The 18,230-nt window shown below is 32.4% G+C and overlaps 1 protein-coding gene across 7 annotated transcripts in view; it reads left to right on the forward strand.

Annotated features, from left to right (window-relative positions):
• Positions 1-17,635, forward strand: part of RBM46 (RNA binding motif protein 46) — an 82,069-nt gene extending 64,434 nt beyond the window's left edge. For 3 of the 7 annotated variants that reach the window (XM_056802783.1, XM_056802785.1, XM_056802784.1), the window contains exon 7: positions 16,582-17,633. In XM_056802783.1, coding sequence (XP_056658761.1) covers positions 16,582-16,781 — 200 coding nt within the window. In that variant the 3' untranslated portion in view covers positions 16,782-17,633. Of the gene's footprint in view, positions 1-6; positions 93-11,348; positions 11,413-15,480 lie in introns of all 7 variants that reach the window. The other 4 variants (XM_056802786.1, XM_056802787.1, XM_056802788.1 and 1 more) reach the window with 4 other exon arrangements.
• The last annotated feature ends 595 nt before the right edge of the window (positions 17,636-18,230 follow it).

An 18,230-nucleotide genomic window follows, 5' to 3' on the forward strand; every position in this document is an offset into this window, starting at 1 on the left:
ACATAGATAAACAACTCCTCTCAGCATTTGAAGAGATTAAGATTTTAACTACATTTGTCAAGGTGATGAGGAGTATAGCTAACTCCAGAATGGTAGGTGCTGGAATAATTTAACAAGAAATAAAATTTTAGGGCTACCTGATACCCATTTGCTACTTTGAATGCCAGAATCCTTGTGGATAGTACACTAGAGAACCTGTCAGGATGAAAAAGCTAAAGTGGAGTTAGCTAGAGCTAACTAACTAACTAGAAAGAATAGGGGGTAGAAACAGATTTTCCTAGGTTGCTGTGATTGTTTTTTTAATATCTGAAGCCAGTCTCCCAATTACAATTAATTTCTGCACTTTTGAATTGTGTCTATAAAAATGTCAGGTAGCCAAAGTGAAACTAGGATTATGACATTGTTTTCATAGACTTTTAAAAGTTGCCAATTTTACTTATACGTCAGAAATCTTAACAATAAAGATATAGTGATATCCCTTCAGTTTTCTGGCTCTTTGAAGAGTCATATTATATTGGAAATATATGAATTTATAGCAACCATTTTTAGTTACTGGTAGCAAATCATACTTTCCAAGAAACCAGTGACATTACCAACCTCTTTTTTTAACTTCCTTTGTGATATTACTGCTGCCTGTTTATGCTTTGACCAGATATAGCTTAAACTCCAATAGATCTGTGAATAACCCATTGCTACCTAGTACTAGAGATGTCATTGAGTCAAGTATTTATCACCCTCCCTACCCATAAGCAAGTTGTAATTTAAGTATGACAACAACCTTAAATTCTATTTCAGTTTATATATTACATCATTATGGGAAATGATTCTTCCTACCTAGCATTGATTAGGGAACAAAATTTATGGGGAAAACAAAATTTTCCATTCCACTCTGGATTAAAGCTTTACAGTATACCATCATTATTTTGTTTAAGTTTATGAATTTTCAGACCGTCAGATGCACCCATTTTCAAATGTAAGTACGTAAAAGTATTCCAAAGCTATTTTGCATAATTTCTAGATTCTGTTTCAGATGACCAAATTATAAAATTTCTAATTGTTATGGATAATTGAAAATTAATTGAATAGCTATTACTTGTTATAAGACTCATTTTAGAATTTAATAATTAAAGATTAATAAAGGGACTAAGAGAGTTCTGAATCTTTGGAATAACATGTGGTTCTTTGATCTTCCATATTCTCTATCTTGTGCTCTCTTTGAGATTTTACATGTAAAATGTTTTTTTTTTTTTTTCACACTAAGGGAGAGGAGAACTGTTGGTCTTGTGCTTTTTATAAGTTTTCAGATGTATTGCTCCCCCACTGTTAAGTTTTTTTTTTTTTAATGCTAATACAGCAAGGAAAAAGAAATTCTGTTCACTTGGTAACTACTTTCCCTGTTGTTTTTAATTGGCAGGAAATGTATTAGAACAAAGTTGGGTTCTGGTTAAGAGATAAGGATTCTAGGCCTGTCTCTGTTACTGACAAGTTTGAGGAAGTCACTTGGCCACGGAGCCTCAGTTTTCTCATTTGTAAAAAGAAAAGGTTGAACTTGAGGATCACGATGAACAATCATAATTGTGTCATTCTGGATTGCTGAATATGCTTGCTTTATAGCCAGATAGTTAGGTATGCAACTGTTCCGTGGACTTAGGAATCCCTATTTGGATTATATTTGCAATAATTCAGATAGCATCTATAAGTTGAACCTGCAACTAGCAGTTTCATGAACAGGCATCCAAACCATATTAGAGATTTTCTTTGGAAAGTTGTTATATAGAAGCGAAATGTGGCAAAACATGTTAACTCTTAGAAAACCCAAACTCATACAGTGGAAGAATCATGGACTATGGGTGAGTTCAGGGAGCCTGGCTGCAAATCCTGTCTCTTCACCGTTAGTCCTTATTTACTCTTGGCCAAGTTGTTTAGGTTTAGTGGCCCTCAGGCCTCCTCTACAAGAAGGAGGTGAAGTAAATGGATTCTTAGATATCTTCCACCTCTAGATTGATGATACTTTGAAGTAATCAGCATTAGAATACTCAGACATTCAACATCCATGAGGGAAAAAGAAATATAACCAAAGATGCAAAATTTAATTAAGAAACTTTGTGTTTTTTTGGTTTGCTTACCAAAAGGAAGGAATACCATGAACCATTGAAAGCTGTAAAAAATGAACTCTAGGGGGCAGCTAGGTGGCTCAGTGGATCAAGAGCGGGGCCTGGATATGGGAGGTTCTGGGTTCAAATGTGACCTCAGACACTTCCTAGCTATGTGACCCTGGACAAGTCACTTAACTCTCATTGCCTGGCCTTTACTGCTTCTACCGTAGAACCAATACACACTACTGAGTCTAAGATGGAAGAAAAAGATTAAAAAAAAATACAAAACAAAATTGAACGCTGAATATACTGGCCCAGGAAGATTGAGGAAACAGAAGAGAACCACAGAGAGGAAGGGTGGGGTACAGGCCAGAGACATTGGTCAGAGTTGGACTGAGGTCAGAGAAGAATGTTAATAATTAAGAATCAAGTATAGCCATGAAGTATTGAAGAGTGAGTAGAAGAGATGAAGCAATGTTAACCTGAAAATTGAATTAGGAAAGAACAAAGGGACTTCAAAAGCTTAAGCAATGTTTGTTGGATACAAATATTCTTCTATTCTTAAGGGGGACAGCTAGGTGGCTCAGTGGATTGAAAGTCAGGACCAGAGATGGGAAGTTCTGAGTTTGAATTTAGCCTCAGATACTTCCCAGCTGTGAGATCCTGGGCAAGTCTCTTAACTCCCATTGCCTAGCCCTTATGGCTCTTCTGCCTTGGAACCAATAAGCAGTATTGATTCTAAGAAGAAAAGTAAAGTTCTTAAAACAAAACAAAAAACATTGAAAAGTATGTTGATTCTGAACAATAATAATGTGAAAGATGTGAGTAGAAAACCAAAGTACATTTTTAAAGACATTCTCAATACATAGTGGTAGTAGTCTCTCGGTAATATGTAAATTTAATTTGCAGTCAAGAGTTAAGCTTATTTTAGGAATAGGCTGTATAACATTCTACCATTGTTTATACAAATGTTTTCCTTTTTAAAATGAGCTTTTGGAGAAAGGAGCAACCTTAAATATATTCACTGAAAATTTAGTTGAGCATAGAGTAGAAGAGTGTTTAATAATAGCTTCATATAACTGTCTTTTCTGATTATTAGCATGTTAAATCCAAACATGATCTAAATACCTCCTCCTGTGTGCCTCTGCCCTCCCCCTCAAGTACCTAGTATATACAATGTGGTGGCCTTATGATCTTGAATATTTAAAGAATTGAATTGAGTAATGATATAATGGAGTCCTATATAGATCAAATTAATCTGACCATTTTAGAATTGAACGTTAATATATTTATTTTTATATTTCTTGTCTAAGCTTTTTATCCAAGTTTTAGTTCTCTATAAGACAAACACCATTACTCTCCAAGGAAGAATATACATACAACTAATCATCTTCCCCTTGCTCAAAAACTTATTCAGAGACTAAATTTTTTGTAACCTTAACAGTTTTTGGCATTACACTTCTCCCAGTCTCCTAGACCGAAATCCTTGGAGCCATTATGTGATCAAATTATCATATTTTCTTTCTCTTTATAATGTTTTACTTCTTTTTTCTCTATCCCTATTAACCTCTACCCTCAATTAGTACCATATATCTAAATTACTCTATTATTCTTATAGTGCTACCCCATTTATAATAATTTACCAAGGTTTATAATTTTTTTCAGTCATTTTTTCCTGAGTTCTTATCTACCCTGTGAATTATTTTAAAAATATTCTTGTCTTGCTGCCTGTAATCCTTCTCCACACATATGCTTTCTTAGATTCTGAAATTATTATCCTAGAACAGAGTTTTCTTTAAATCATTCCCTTGTTGAACAACCTACCCAAGAGGGTCAAGTATAAAGTCCTTAACCTAGCATTCAAAGACCTCTGAAATCTGGTCCCCATCTTCTCTGTTTTTAACCCAACACTACTCAATATATACTCTGTTTTCAGGTCTTGTTACAGTCATTCACAAATACTGTGCCCATTCTTATCCTTTCTCTTTTGTTAATTAATACTTGTAACTTTTACCTGAAAAGATTTTCCCCCTTTCCTCTCCACCTCCATCTATCCTTTAAGACTCAAGACTCAAGCCTTCCAGGATTTTGTTAGCTGATATTGCTCTATTGATTTTTAAAAGATTGTATAGCACTCAGAATAAGAACCCAATAGTTTGACAGTTTATTTACTGTCTTATGTTCATTCTCTCATTATTTCCCCTCAAAATTTTTCCCCTAAATTTTCTTTCTCAATTGCATTATAAATTTCTTTAAAGCATGGTCCATAATTTACATTTTATTTTGCCCTAATCCTACATAGAATTGTACTATTTGTTTTTTGTAACCATTATGATACCTAACAGAGATTAAGTACCTAACATAACTTTTTTGAGAGAAGTATTTCTTTTGTTATTAGTGGAAAGATGAGCCTGTGGATTTATTAGTGGTGTTAGTAGTCAGCTACATTCATGGGAGGCTTATACTATATGGTATATTGGAAAGAGCACTGGTTTTGAGCCAAACCTAGGTTAAAGTTTTAGTTTTTCCATTTAGTTAGCCAGATTATCATTCCTCCTTAAGCTTAATTTTACTCATTTGTAGAATTGGAATAATAACTTGTACTATCTATTCATTGTGAAAAAGGTTCTTTATAAACCTAAAAATGCTATATAAATGTGAACTGTTAATATATTGAGCAACTCTTTTAAGGGGCGACTATTAAGGAAGAGGAAAAAGAGTTGGTGGAAATCTAAAAAGGATGAAGGAACCCATAATCCCCATTTTTAGGAACTACATTTTTCACATCTCTCAACTAACTGAAAGATCAAGACATAGATGTCATTATACTTTTGTTTGTGGGTTATTGAAAGCAAGTAGAGTAAAATGGTGCCTTATAGGCCAATCCTCATATCAAAATCATTCAAGGTTAAGATAAGGCATAAGGCAAAACAAATAGCATTTTTTGTTGTCTTTCTGCCAGAAGTGTTCTCTATTATGTAACCTTCCAATTAAGTGGAATTCTCTTTGGACAGTGAATACCCCCAGATGTTCTTGTTGGCAGCTAGTATATTGCTGATTGTATCAAGCCCTAGAACACTGCAGAATCTCCTGAAAGAAAGTCATTCAGAGGAGTTTGACTTGTCAGGAGAGATCGAGTGGATGAAGAATGTTTACTTCCAGGTGCTTTTGGATAGACACATTATAGAACTTAATCATTACAGTTATCTGGGACAGATAGCACAGAAGGACAACTTGCGACCTAATATGAACAAGAGATTTGAACTATGCTACATTCTTCACTTCTATCAGCAAGTTTCCTGTGAATGTGAAGACCCATCTTTTTAATACCACTATTCTATTAGTATTGTGGTATAGCAGAAAAACTTGGAATACTGTGGTCTTTAGATAATTAAAAATTATAAGCTCCAGCTGTGTTTCCCTTTACTCCTTACTCTTTGGTCATCTCCACAACCTCCTTCCTAACCTCATAGCTGGTTATTATTAGGAGGGAACTTTTAAATTGATGTGATCACTGATCTATTTGAATATCATAGAGAGAGGCCAATTCAGAGGAGTTTAAAGTAGTTAGACCACGTTAATAGACTAATAGTTACATTTCTATAGTATTAACAGTTTTAGGGGATTTTTTTCATCACAACATAGTAAGATTTAAGTAGTTTCAAACATTTTTAGCAATTTAACAGATGAGAAAACTGAGAATCAGTGCAATTAAATGACTTCCCACCTCAGTCTTTTGATTTCAATTTCAGTGTTCTTTCTACTAATATAGTTTACCTCCTGAAAAACTGCAGTGTTTTTTTCCCTTTACTTTATGAACTTAGGTTAAGTTATTAACAAAATTGAAAATTAAGTATACAATAATAAAGATTCCAAGTTCATTTTTAAGTTTTATTGACTTTCTTTGTTTTTACACCAAGCATTTCTCCTTAACTCCTGACTATTGAAACAGAAAAAAAAAATTAATTCTAGCGTACAGTGGACATATCATGTAGTGTCTATCATAGTTTATATCCATAGCTTCTTGCCCCTACTTCGATGAAGGCAAGTTTCATAATTGGTTTTTGAGGACCAATATTGGTCATTATAATTAGTCAAGAGTTAAACGGCCTTTTGTTTTTTCATTTACATTATATTCATGTATGGATGGAAAGGCATTTTAAAATGTTGGCTCTGTGACATTCAATTGTGTTAAGTTCTGGGATTGGCAAATAAATGAGAAGGGCCCTGTACCCAAGGTTTATATTCTAAATGGGAAGGAAACAGCATAGTTAGGGACAATGGTGCTTAAGGAAGGAATTTCTAGCCTGGGAATCACTTTAATATTTAATCATTTGACAAGCCCCTTGCAGAAGCAATGGCAATATTTGATTGTGTTGATTTGATATGGTGCCTGAAGTGAGAAATGGAAAGTAAGGGGAGAGTGAATTGGTAGTACATGTGTGACAGAATATATGAAAGGCTGGCATGGGTGGATCCAAGAGGAAAGTGGGTTGTGACTACCTGGGTAATAGTGGACTAGATAAATTTGCCCTTAGTCATGGCTCATCCTTAGGACTAGAGTTTTCCCCAGGGTCTGAGGATGTGGATTCTAACAGACTGATAAGAAAGTTATGGTTCCTTGTTAGAACAAGGTAATGGCAGCGGAGCAGATAGTAAATTAGCCCCAAAATGCCTGATAGAATATGAAAAGTTGTCGGGCTGACAGGATTGTATCGAATAGTGAACAAAGGGTGCATATTATTCTATTGAGTTCTATTTACTTTGCTTTGCACCAGTTTACAAACATTTTTCCATGTTTCTCTGAATCTTTCATATTCATCATTTATGTGGCATTTTGTTGTTGTTTAGTCATTTCAGTTGTGTCCAAGTTTTTGTGTTATCATTTGAAGGTTTCTTAGCAAAGATACTGGAGCAATTTGCCATTTCCTTCTTTAGCTCATTTCACAGTTGAAGATCTGAGGCAAGCAGGGTTAGGTGATTTGTCCAGGGTCATACAGCTATTAATTGTCTGAGACTGGATTTGAACTCATGATGATGATTCTTCATAATTACAAGCCCAGTACTCTGTCTTCTGCTTATTTTAGCTGCCTTAATAAGACAATAATATTTCATTATATTCCAGTGTCACAACTTGTTTAGCTTCTTCCCAACAGTGTATACATCCCCTTTCCCCTAATTATTTCTCCTTCATAAAAAGTCCTGTCTCAATATGTTGCTCTTTATGGGTTCATTTCCTGTCCTTGACTTCTTTGGGGGAATTTGCCTAATAGTAATATTACCGGGTCAAAGGGTATGAACAATGTAACATTAGACTAAATGTGGTTCCACCAATAGTGTTTTAGTGGTTCTTTCTATAGTTACTATACAGCATTTGACCATTTGTTTGCATACCTGGGAAGAATATAAATGGATGAGTTGGGTATAGAATTAAATAGAATAAAAGGGGAGGAAATTGGCTTCAGAAAAATTATAAAACTCTTTTAAAAGTAATCCTGTACTTATAGAAGCAAAGGCTTTTTTAGCACCACTTCTTTAATTAGTATGATTTAGTTATGAGTCATTACATACATACTACAGTTTCTAAAAAATTAAAAATTGTATCACATAGAGAACAATAAAGAGGTGTCTTGTGTGAGTAGACCGCAACATAGCTTTTATTTAAAAAATAATTGGAGTAAAAGAGTTTGTCATCAGGGAAACCTACAAAAAAGATGATCTGGGCATGTGGCATGAATGAAGGGTAACAAGTGGGGAACCCATGTACTACACTGATGTCTTCACAATATTTGGAAAAAAAACAAGGAAGGTTTGAAGCACATAAGATGCCCCTTTGTGACAGATGTATGGGAAAACATGGGTAGGAGTCACACCAGATAGGTGTGGATGAGTTGTGATTTGAAGCATCGCTTAGAGCAGGGGTCCCCAAACTACTATATGTAGCCCCCCCCGGCCATTTATCCAGCCCCCACAGCACTTCCGAAAGGTGGTCATTGGTGGTCAGTGAGAGGAGCACTGTATGTGATGTCACTCATGTACAGTACTACTTCCGGTGACATAATCCTTTGTGTGGTGCCTTGTTCTAAGAGTAACTGAACAAAAGCAGGAACGGGGCAAAGGATTATGTGGCTACACAATGGAAGACATCAAGCATGGTGAGCGGAGATCTGGGGAGGGGATTCCGCACTTTGTATACTGCTGCCTGGTATAGTGGTGATGGTGATAGGCCTGTGCAAGGTGTGATGGGCCCATCACAGCTATCCCAGACAGCAGTATACAGATTTGTTCATAGTTTTTTTTTTTATAGTCCGGCCCTCCAAAGGTCTGAGGGACAGAGAACTGGCCCCCTGTGTAAAAAGTTTGGGGACCCCTGCTAAAGCTTCCAAATTGATGAATTTCACAGAGAAAATTGATTAGTTGAGTATCTCTTGCCATTATGAAAGTTGTGAGGTAAAATTTTTTGAGAGGTGTTTTAATTTTTTGTTTTTCTTAATAAGATGGAATAATCCTTCATGATGTTGATGTTATGTAAGTCTTCTGAAAACTTCATATCTTTTGATTACTTAGCTATCAGGAAGTGGCTCCTTTTTTTATGTGTACCTTAAGTGCAATATTTTAAATTTGAGTCATACTGCTATTTAAATTTAACACACGTAGTCTACAAATATTTAATATGAAAGAAACATTTTATTACCATCTACAACATTTTAATAAATATTTTAGTATAATTTCAAGTAGTACATTTTACATATTGAGAACTTTAAATTAGATTAAATAGCATTGTATTTCTCCTTCATTCTCCTACACAGGTCTAGACTGAGGGGATGGCATTTTTTTCCAGTATATTGATGGAGGCAGAAAAAAAACTGAAACTTCAGGATATTAATATTTTCCTCATTTGGGGTTGCATTGGAATCCTGCACATTCAGTTATTTTCTGTCTTCAAAAGAGAAAATAACAATGTGACAGCTTTGTATAAGAGTGAGAGAAACATTTCATCTTCATTGTTGGTTACTTCTGCCCTTCGTTCTTCTATTCCATAAAACATTTATTCTATGAGGTTCAGTTTTAAACGAAGTCATGCAAAATTTCCTCTATCATAAAGGTATTTTTGAAAATTAATGAGAGAAAGACTGAGGTTTTCATTTAGTTTATTATTTTTTCCTAGTTCAAATACTTAAATGGATCTGTGATCTCATTGATATGGCGGGAGTTTATTACCCTAAATGTTAAGAATCATAGTCTATCCATTTCTTATTGTTCTGTATGATTCTCACCCATTACCTTCCATAATTTAGTTATAGGCAATCTCATTCACTGTTCTGGGATCCTTTATCACTTTTTGTTGGCATGGCCAGTGAATACATAGACCATCCATGAGGTTATCTATCAGTTGCTCATTCTACAAGTCCAGACTGGATTATTTTTCATTAATTCATTTCTTTGATGTTATTCTTCACTTCCGTTCTTCATAATTCAATTTTTATCATTTATTTCAGACTATTTACACCTACTTGATGTACCTCTCCAGTGCTCTCTCATTTAAAATTTTTCATAAACCATAAATTGCATGACCTACATCTATATAATAACACTGGTAAAAAATGGATCTTTCTTACATGAATTTGGGCTACAGTTCCTGAAAATAATATAGAAGAGTAGAAATATGATACTAAAATTGTGAATTTTACAAAGACATCAGTCAGAACATTAAAAGGTCTTTACTTCAATCAGTCTATAAGTTCGAGTTCATCCTATTCTGATTACTCCTTTTTCCACTGTTAATTCACATGAATAAATCTAGCAGTAGGACTATTTTGCTGAAAATAGTTGTTCCACTTTCAGTTTTTCTTTGCATCATATCTTAACAAAATATATCGTTTCTGAAGTCATTTTTCAAAATTTCATTTATTATAAAATGTTTGAGAAAATAATGCAGCTATCAATAGAATCATACTGTTTTTACCCCTCCAATTAAAAACCTTGCATGTGACATTGTCAGTCTTTTAATCAATACTGGAAGTTTGGTAGCCACAGGTTTAAATAATTTCACAAATTTTTACCATCTTATTTCTTTGAATTTATATTAAGGATGAATCAATTCAAATTAAGTATTAATAAAAGAAGTAATTCTAGAGCCCAGGTGTGAACTACTGTAAACATTAAAAGGAGAGAAAAGGTTCTCTTTCTATATATATTATCACCATTTCTATTTAGTGCTTCTTTGGGAGAATCTCCATTAAGTCTTTTGTTTTATAATGCTACTAGCCAAATTGTTTTGGTCATAAGATTGAAGATCTTTATCATTTTCTTTTAGTTCTTTTATTCTTTTGACCTCTATTTCATGGTCAGTGAGTAGTTCTTTTTGGTTTCTTATATCACTGTCTATATGCGCATTTTCATTCTATTGTTATATCTGTGAATTCTTAATAGGTATATTTTCCTAATAAAAATGAAGATCTCATGAGGAAATAAAAATTATATTCTTTACTAGTTCTATTCTTTATAAAGAATATATAAAAATTTGAGTCTTGTATTGATCATCAAACTTCTAAACTAGTATAAAACTTAGCAAATTTGATTGGAAGAACAATATTAGACCAGGGCTTTTCATGGACATGAAGAGAAAACCTTTAAGCAGCTGTCCTTTATGGTATAGTATTGTTTCTGGTTTAATTAGGTCTTACATAGACAGAACTTAAGTATTTAAGGCAGAGTATCTTTTATTGCCATGAGTATTGAATACCCAGGCAGTCTTTAACTCCTTTTCAAACACGACAGAATGGTATTTGATCATATTATCCAGTTATGCATTATTCTATTTACATATTTCAGATTTGCTACAGTAGTATCTTTTGATGTTTGCAAGTAGGAGAATTCTGAAGCTAGTAATTTCTTTAAATATTTATATTCTTTCTTTGCCTTATTAGCAGGGTCATAGTTCTTGAAAAGACCTGTTATTTGGACCTGCATAGGAAAGTTAAAGAGAAAAGTTGAATTCTTTTCTGCTAATTTATTGTCTCATAATTCTCTTTGGCAGATTCAAACATCACTTTCTTCTACAGTCAATCTCTGAGTCCTTCAGAAAATATAACTGTTTGTAACTTGTTTCTTTCTAATTAATTTCCTATTTGCTGCTCAAGTGATTTAATTTTTTTTTTTAAATCTGAAGCTGCCAGGGTTCCATACACTTCCAGGTTAGGGATAACATCATCCTAAAGATTCAATTCTTTTCTGTCTCCCTGCTTACAGACAGGGAACACAATCTCTTCAGCCTGGACCTGTGTAGGAGAATTTGGAGAAAATAAATTAAGAGGTAAGATATATGCCCTAGGAATATTTTGTTCTTTTGCTGAAGAAATATTTTACATGAAGTGTTTTTTAAAAGTCAGTATCATATCATGAAAATAAATGTTAAAAACTGTCAAATGAAATTAAGTAAATGATGATACTTATCTTAATATAATCAAATTATGTTTTCCTTTTATCATAAAAGTTGACTTCTTATTAAACTTATTAAACTGATCCTTTATATGTCTTTAAGGTAATTGTAAATTGTTAGGAATTGTTTTACAACTATCTTTGCAATTTCAATGCACAATAAAAATGGACTATGGCAATTTTATTGTAAGGAGCTGAAAGTATCTGACAAATGCCTTAAATATCAGGACTATCCCTTACACCTTTTCATATAACTTCCCTTTTATAAGAGAAGAGAAAAAACCTGAAATGATGTGAAAATTAGCAATAAATTCCAAAATGTGATTTTTCTGCATATTTTGAGTTTAACTTGTGGGGTGGAGCAGTGATTGTGAATATCAGAGTTCAGCTTAGTTTTAATTGTTTTTAGTAGCCTCTGGAAAGACATACCTCATTTATTACTTCCATTATGCACCTCATTGATTGCTTAGATTTTAAAAACAAACAAACAAAAAGATCAGGAGTTTTTTAAGTGACATTACTCCTTCAGTAATGAACCCTAGTAGTAACATATATGTTTATATACATAAATCCTGCTCCTCTTGCAATTTATATGAACAGCATTTATTTTAATAGCTGAAAGGTTCTTTCCACTAAATTTGTGTTTTTATTCACACACATTCTCCTTAAAGTTATCTTGATCAATAAAACAGAATTTCATCTTTTGAGACAAAATGAAAAAATGCTGATCCTTTATATGATAATTGTTATGTTTTATTCAGCATTGGTTTAAAAAATTTTTTTTATTCAGACTATTCAAATTTTAATTGATAGGCAAAAATAAAATCTTAGAATTTAAAAATCAATCCATTTTTAAAGAATTCCATGGAAAAACTTTTTTAAAAATTAAAAAATATTGCAGTTTGAAAATAAAAGAAAACATGATTCTAAGCCTTTAAAGAAATGATTGATTCTATAATAGTTCTATTCTTCTATAATAATTGATAATCTAAATCACAATTTCAAAGGATAGTGATTACAAGTAATACATATTGTTTTCCCACATCCCAGAAGAAGTGGCATTTTAAAGACTACCATACTACCATACTGTATTAAAAGTTTATAGAAGATTTGAAAAATATACATTAATTTTTGGAAGGAAATTTCAAAAGAAATATTTATAGTGTTTATTGAGAAATGGGAACTAACTACTGGGCTATCCTCAGGAAAAACAAACAGGAGTTTCTTTTTTAAGTCCAACATTTATGATAAAATTTTAGGGAGGTAATAAGTTGTGGGTAGGGAGAAAAATCTTTAAACTTCTTAAAATTGGAATGAAAACAAGAGAATATTGGAGGGAGTGAAGATATACTAGAGAGTGAGTTAGCCAACTTTTATGGGTAATAGACAACTTGTTAATTGGATATTTGTAATCTATAATTCAGAATAAGTATTACTTTATACTGAATTACAGTAAAATCTAGATAATGCTGGTGGAAGGGAGCAAATAGAGGCATAGATCACTGAAAGTAATTCACATTTCGTTTGGGAAAGTATCTTTGTACTTATATTTTAATACCATATTTCTGTTCTGATAATTTGAAATAATGTTATAGCTTTATTCCCCTGCAATGTAAAGTCACCTTTCTAATGGGAGAGAGAACTATTATAAAACAAGACAAAAAAGGATTAATGAATTGTAGAAAAGGGAATAAAGCAAAATAGGGCCATTAGGGTAAATGTAAAGAAATAATTTAGAAAGCAGATAATCCAAAGAAATAGAAAACATCCTTTAAGAGACTGTTTGGTAGTCTAGGGGAAAAACATGTGCTATGGGTACAAAAGATAAGACAGTCAATGAACAAAAAAATTCTGCTAGACTAATAATAAGCAAAACTAATGGGAGCTATCACAAGAAAAAGAATTTCCTCCCCTCCCAATGGAAAGATTGCCCATATAGGGAGAGTAGAAAAAAAGTATAAATGAGCATTATTTTAGGTCAGCTTATTTTTTTTAGGAAGATTATACAGGGAACTCATTGATAATTATTGATTATCAGTTTTAAAAATACATCAAAATTAGGAAGGCAGTTACATGACATGCTCAAGATTAGACTCGGTGGATTTTTTGTTCAGGCCACATTTTTAAAGATATTAGAAATATTCCTATTCCCAAGTTGCCATTTGAGACCAGGAAGAAGTATTTCCATTTCTAAGAAGCCCAGTTATTAGAACTAGTAATGACAAAGACTGTGTTTTGACTTTTAAAAATTGGCTTTTTAATTGTGATAGCCATTCATTTCAGATATTTGAAGGAAGTTATGAATGGTATTGTGGAGCTGATAGACAATAATTTGTTGTTATAACCCACCATTTTACTAAAGGATTTATGTTGCTTGCTGTGACTCTGGGCAAGTTTTTTCTCTCCTTAAGCGCTCTCTTATTTATAAAATGAATGGGCTAAAATCAGATGATCATTAAGGTCCTTGTCTATCTCTTAAAATCTCCTTTGAAGGGAGTATAGTTACTGGTTTGTCAAATATTACAGTTAACTAAGAGTCACACACTTAACAATGGAATATTATGGAATGAAAAAATAAAAACTTGAAGTTGTGTATATAGAGGAAAAGAGAATTTAGCAGTAGATACGAAACAGGAATCTAGAATGAATAAAAAGGGAGCCATGGTTAGTATCTGTGAAGACTTTTAACTCATTTATATGTTAATAAAGTTCACAAAAATTTCAGAGGCTTTGGTGTTGTCTTTTTTCTCATTGAATTAAAAAAAGAGAAGTAAGCTTTGAGACTACAAAAATTTGATGTACCCCAATAAATAGTAAATGAAATCACATTTCTTTTCCTGACTGAAGTCTGGATATTTTAAAGAGTATTTTTCTGGTCATTGTAGTAGTTTTCCCCCCTCAAAATGCATCTAGCTTTGTCCCATTAGTATGTGAACTTGAGGAAGGACAGTTATTTTTGTTATTGTTGACTTTTTTATCCTTCTAATCCCTGGTCTGGCACAAACTGTTATACAATCATTTTTTATTGAATCCTTAATTTTCTTATAAAACTTTTTTTTTAAAATGCCTATAATTTTTCATGGACTTTCTGCTGATTTGTAAAGTTCCAAGGAAAGATTTGTTTCTGTCCATTCTCATTAGATCTCATTCAAAAACCAAAGATCATGGGTTTAATTGTGAAATAGAACTCCAGAAGTTATATAGTCCAGTTATTTTAATTTTACATGTGTAATTGGGGCCTGGAGATATTTCGGCTCTAAATCTTTTGTTCACCATAAGAATTATTTCTCTTTCAATGTTTTATAGTTAATACTCTCTTAAGACAGAAATATAACTATTTTTTTGGCATAAAAGATTTGTTCTTCAAGATATTATCGGAGTTTAAAAGGGTATTTCCGTTGGTAGCCTGACTGATAAAAGAATAGATTATAATAATAGATATTAGAATTTTTAGATACACCATGAGAGATAGATCATCCAAAATTAATTTACCTGGTATTAATAGTTACCTAGGGGGTAATTTCATAATGTTTTCTACCAATTTGTATTAACAATTACTTTTGCAATCACTTTATACACTCTAGTGTTTGTGTACCTAGCTTTACTTAATGTAATTCGTAATGTAACCAACTTTTCATGAAGGACTTTTTTAAAAATCCAAGTATGGAAGGAGTACTATTTCCATTTTTGTTTCTAGAGGTATCCCATCTTGGAAAAGGAAAACAAAAATCCTTCATTAAATATAAACCTAACCAAAAGGATATTGAGCTTGATGTTATAAATCTATTTCCTATTTTAGACAAAATCATTTCAATTTTTATGTTAATGATGTAATATATATGCATGAAATAAAATATTCACAGTGAAGATAAACACTTTATAATTCTAAAATCAAATGCTTTATAACCAATTTTTAATTTTGGCATTTTTTTTTCTTAACTAGGTCCTTTCTGATGTTGCTTGAGCTTATTCTCCTGATGTCGATCTCATTCCTGTTGGCTAAACATTGTCTCATTGGCCACATTAAGTTAATGCTTATAAAAATTTTAGGTGCCTCACTTTATAGTAATAGGAAAATAATACAGTGCAAACCTTACCTGTGCATTAAATGACCTAATTTGTCCTTTTCTTCCATTCCTAGATAACATCATACTTTTGGAAATAATAACTTTTTATAGCCTACTTCAAATCCTTTTAGGCTTATCCTACACTGAAGAGCATAGTTGAGTTTTTGGAAAGTTCAGGATTTTCAAATTTGGTCTTTGATATGTATTAAATTACAATTAATGATGCAGGAAAATTACTGGAAATAAGACGTGTTTATTGTGGAATAATAATTTTGCAAATATAATTGTATTTTAAACATTTTGCTTCAACATTTTGATATTTTTCTATACTATAAGTTGATTATGGTTGACTGAAGTTTATTTTAAGAGGTGATTAGTTTAAAGTGTTTGTGACTAAATAGTACTATAACTTTAAATTGGTGAGTTAAGAGTTATATAAAAGGTTTATAGTAGTATTTAAACATGAAATATTGGTAATTACTTTGTTTGTAAATACCAAATATTTCTGTAGTCCAGGGAGATGAGTCTTGCTAGTTATAAGTCTTAACCATAATTCATAAAACAAGTAAAAATGAATTGGCCTTTTTAGCTTTTTCTCTAAGACTATACACCTTACCTTCAGTTCCAAATCTAATTCAAATGAAGCTTCACTGTGGAGCAAGAAAAATCAGAGGTTTTCTTTTCCTAAATACAAAAAGACACAAACTAAAACTAATGACAAAAAAAAAGGTTCCCCCCCATAAAAATCTCTGGAGAATTGTGTCAATTAAGGGCAAATAATACTATCTTATATAAAAAAAAAACTATCAAGATTTGCAGTGTTGTGCAGGCTGAAACAATCTTTACTAATAACATCAAGATTTTGAGTGTTAGAACATTATGTTAAAATGTGATTAGTGTTTCAATGCTTTGTCTCTTTGAATTAAATTTGTATCCATAAAGATATGCAAAGTAACTGTTCATGTATTTATTTACAGACTACAATTTTCGTCGCAGCTCAGTAAATAGTATTTCCCCTGTTAGTGCTACCCTCTCTTCTGGGACACCCAGCGTGCTTCCTTATACGTCAAGGCCTTATTCTTATCCAAGCTATCCCTTATCACCAACAATATCGCTTGCTAATGGCAGCCATGTTGGACAACGACTATATATCTCCAATCAGGCCTCATTCTTCTGAAGAAAATGTTGTAAACATTAATGTAAAAATTTATTTGTAAAGCTTACAGATTAAAATACTGTTTTATTTTTAGATCGGGTTTGCACATTTGGTTTTGAAAGGAAAAATGTTTATTTCAGTATAGTAACCTTTGATACAGATGAACATGCATATGTTTATTGAACTTGTCAGCAACAAGTTTAAAAAGTTATTCAGTGGTTTCCCTTGAATTAGGGTTCAGTACGCTAATATTCTTTATAAATTTTTGGATTTTTAAGTATTGCCAATTCCTGATCTAAGAGTGGGCAGTAGAACCCAGTGGTTTATGTTAAATGTTTTTCAAATAATTCTTTGCTGACCAGCATATCTTTAATATTGTAACACATGCAGACATTAGTTACATTAGATTTAGTTACCAAGGATCACTTACAGTGTTGGAGATTAAAACAGTTATTTAACCAGAAGCATCTAACCATTATGTGGCCAGAGAATGATGAGGAAAAAAGATTAAGAAGTAAATTTTATTTAGTAGTAAATAAAAAACAATTTACTATTGTGGTCCTTGAAAATCATTATAAGTATTTTAGTTAATAAATACTTGTTATAGAAATTATCATAATTTTTACTGTTAATTTATTGAGTTGCTCTAGTTATTTCATTTGAGTTTGTGATATTCAGTGTATAGTAGTTGGAATAAGTGTTATGGTTTTTTAATGTTGAAATCATGTGTTGTTTAATTTCTGTACTTGAATTCAAACACTTTGACATTAAATTTGTGCTGTCTTTAACATGTGTCTGCTGTTTTCATTTTTCTAGATGGCTCAAAATTATTTATAGCTCCCATTTACTTCTCTTTCAAATTTCTTTACCATTTCTGCTCTTGAGAACATTGGGGAACTCTTGCGAAGGAAATCACAGTCTATGCATACATAAAATAATTGAATCAGACATTTTGTATGAGAATTTGTTGATATTGCACGAAAGCACAGCTGCAGTAAACATATTTTTAGAAGCAAATAAAAATAGTTTTGTGCTAGGACCTTTATTCAGTGGCTGATCACCTTCCTTCTCTCCCCACCTCAACTTCATCATGATTTCTGAAAACTTTGTTGAAGCAAGGCAGATTGGAGCACTTCATTTTCATGGCAGTATGTTAAGGCATAGTTATCTGTAACATGGAAAGTGGACTTCCAAACTTGAGATTGTTCATGACTTTAAACTCTATATCTGAACTTAAATAGTTTTCATTAATGTAGTCAGTAAAAATATTTCATCTGTATTAAAGGATAAGTGTTAAATGCTGTACGGTCTATATATAAAGACTATCGATGGTTTTTACCTAGTTTTAGCAAGTTTTTTCTCCCAGGGACCATCACTTAAGAGGTACCAGTATGGAATTAAAAACCTGTCATTTCCTTTTATGAAGAGCCACTCTGGTGAAAGTGGCATAGAGTTTTTTTTTTCCTTTGC

This window comes from Monodelphis domestica, chromosome 6, assembly GCF_027887165.1.
Source record: "Monodelphis domestica isolate mMonDom1 chromosome 6, mMonDom1.pri, whole genome shotgun sequence".
Classification (NCBI taxonomy): Eukaryota; Metazoa; Chordata; class Mammalia; order Didelphimorphia; family Didelphidae; genus Monodelphis; species Monodelphis domestica.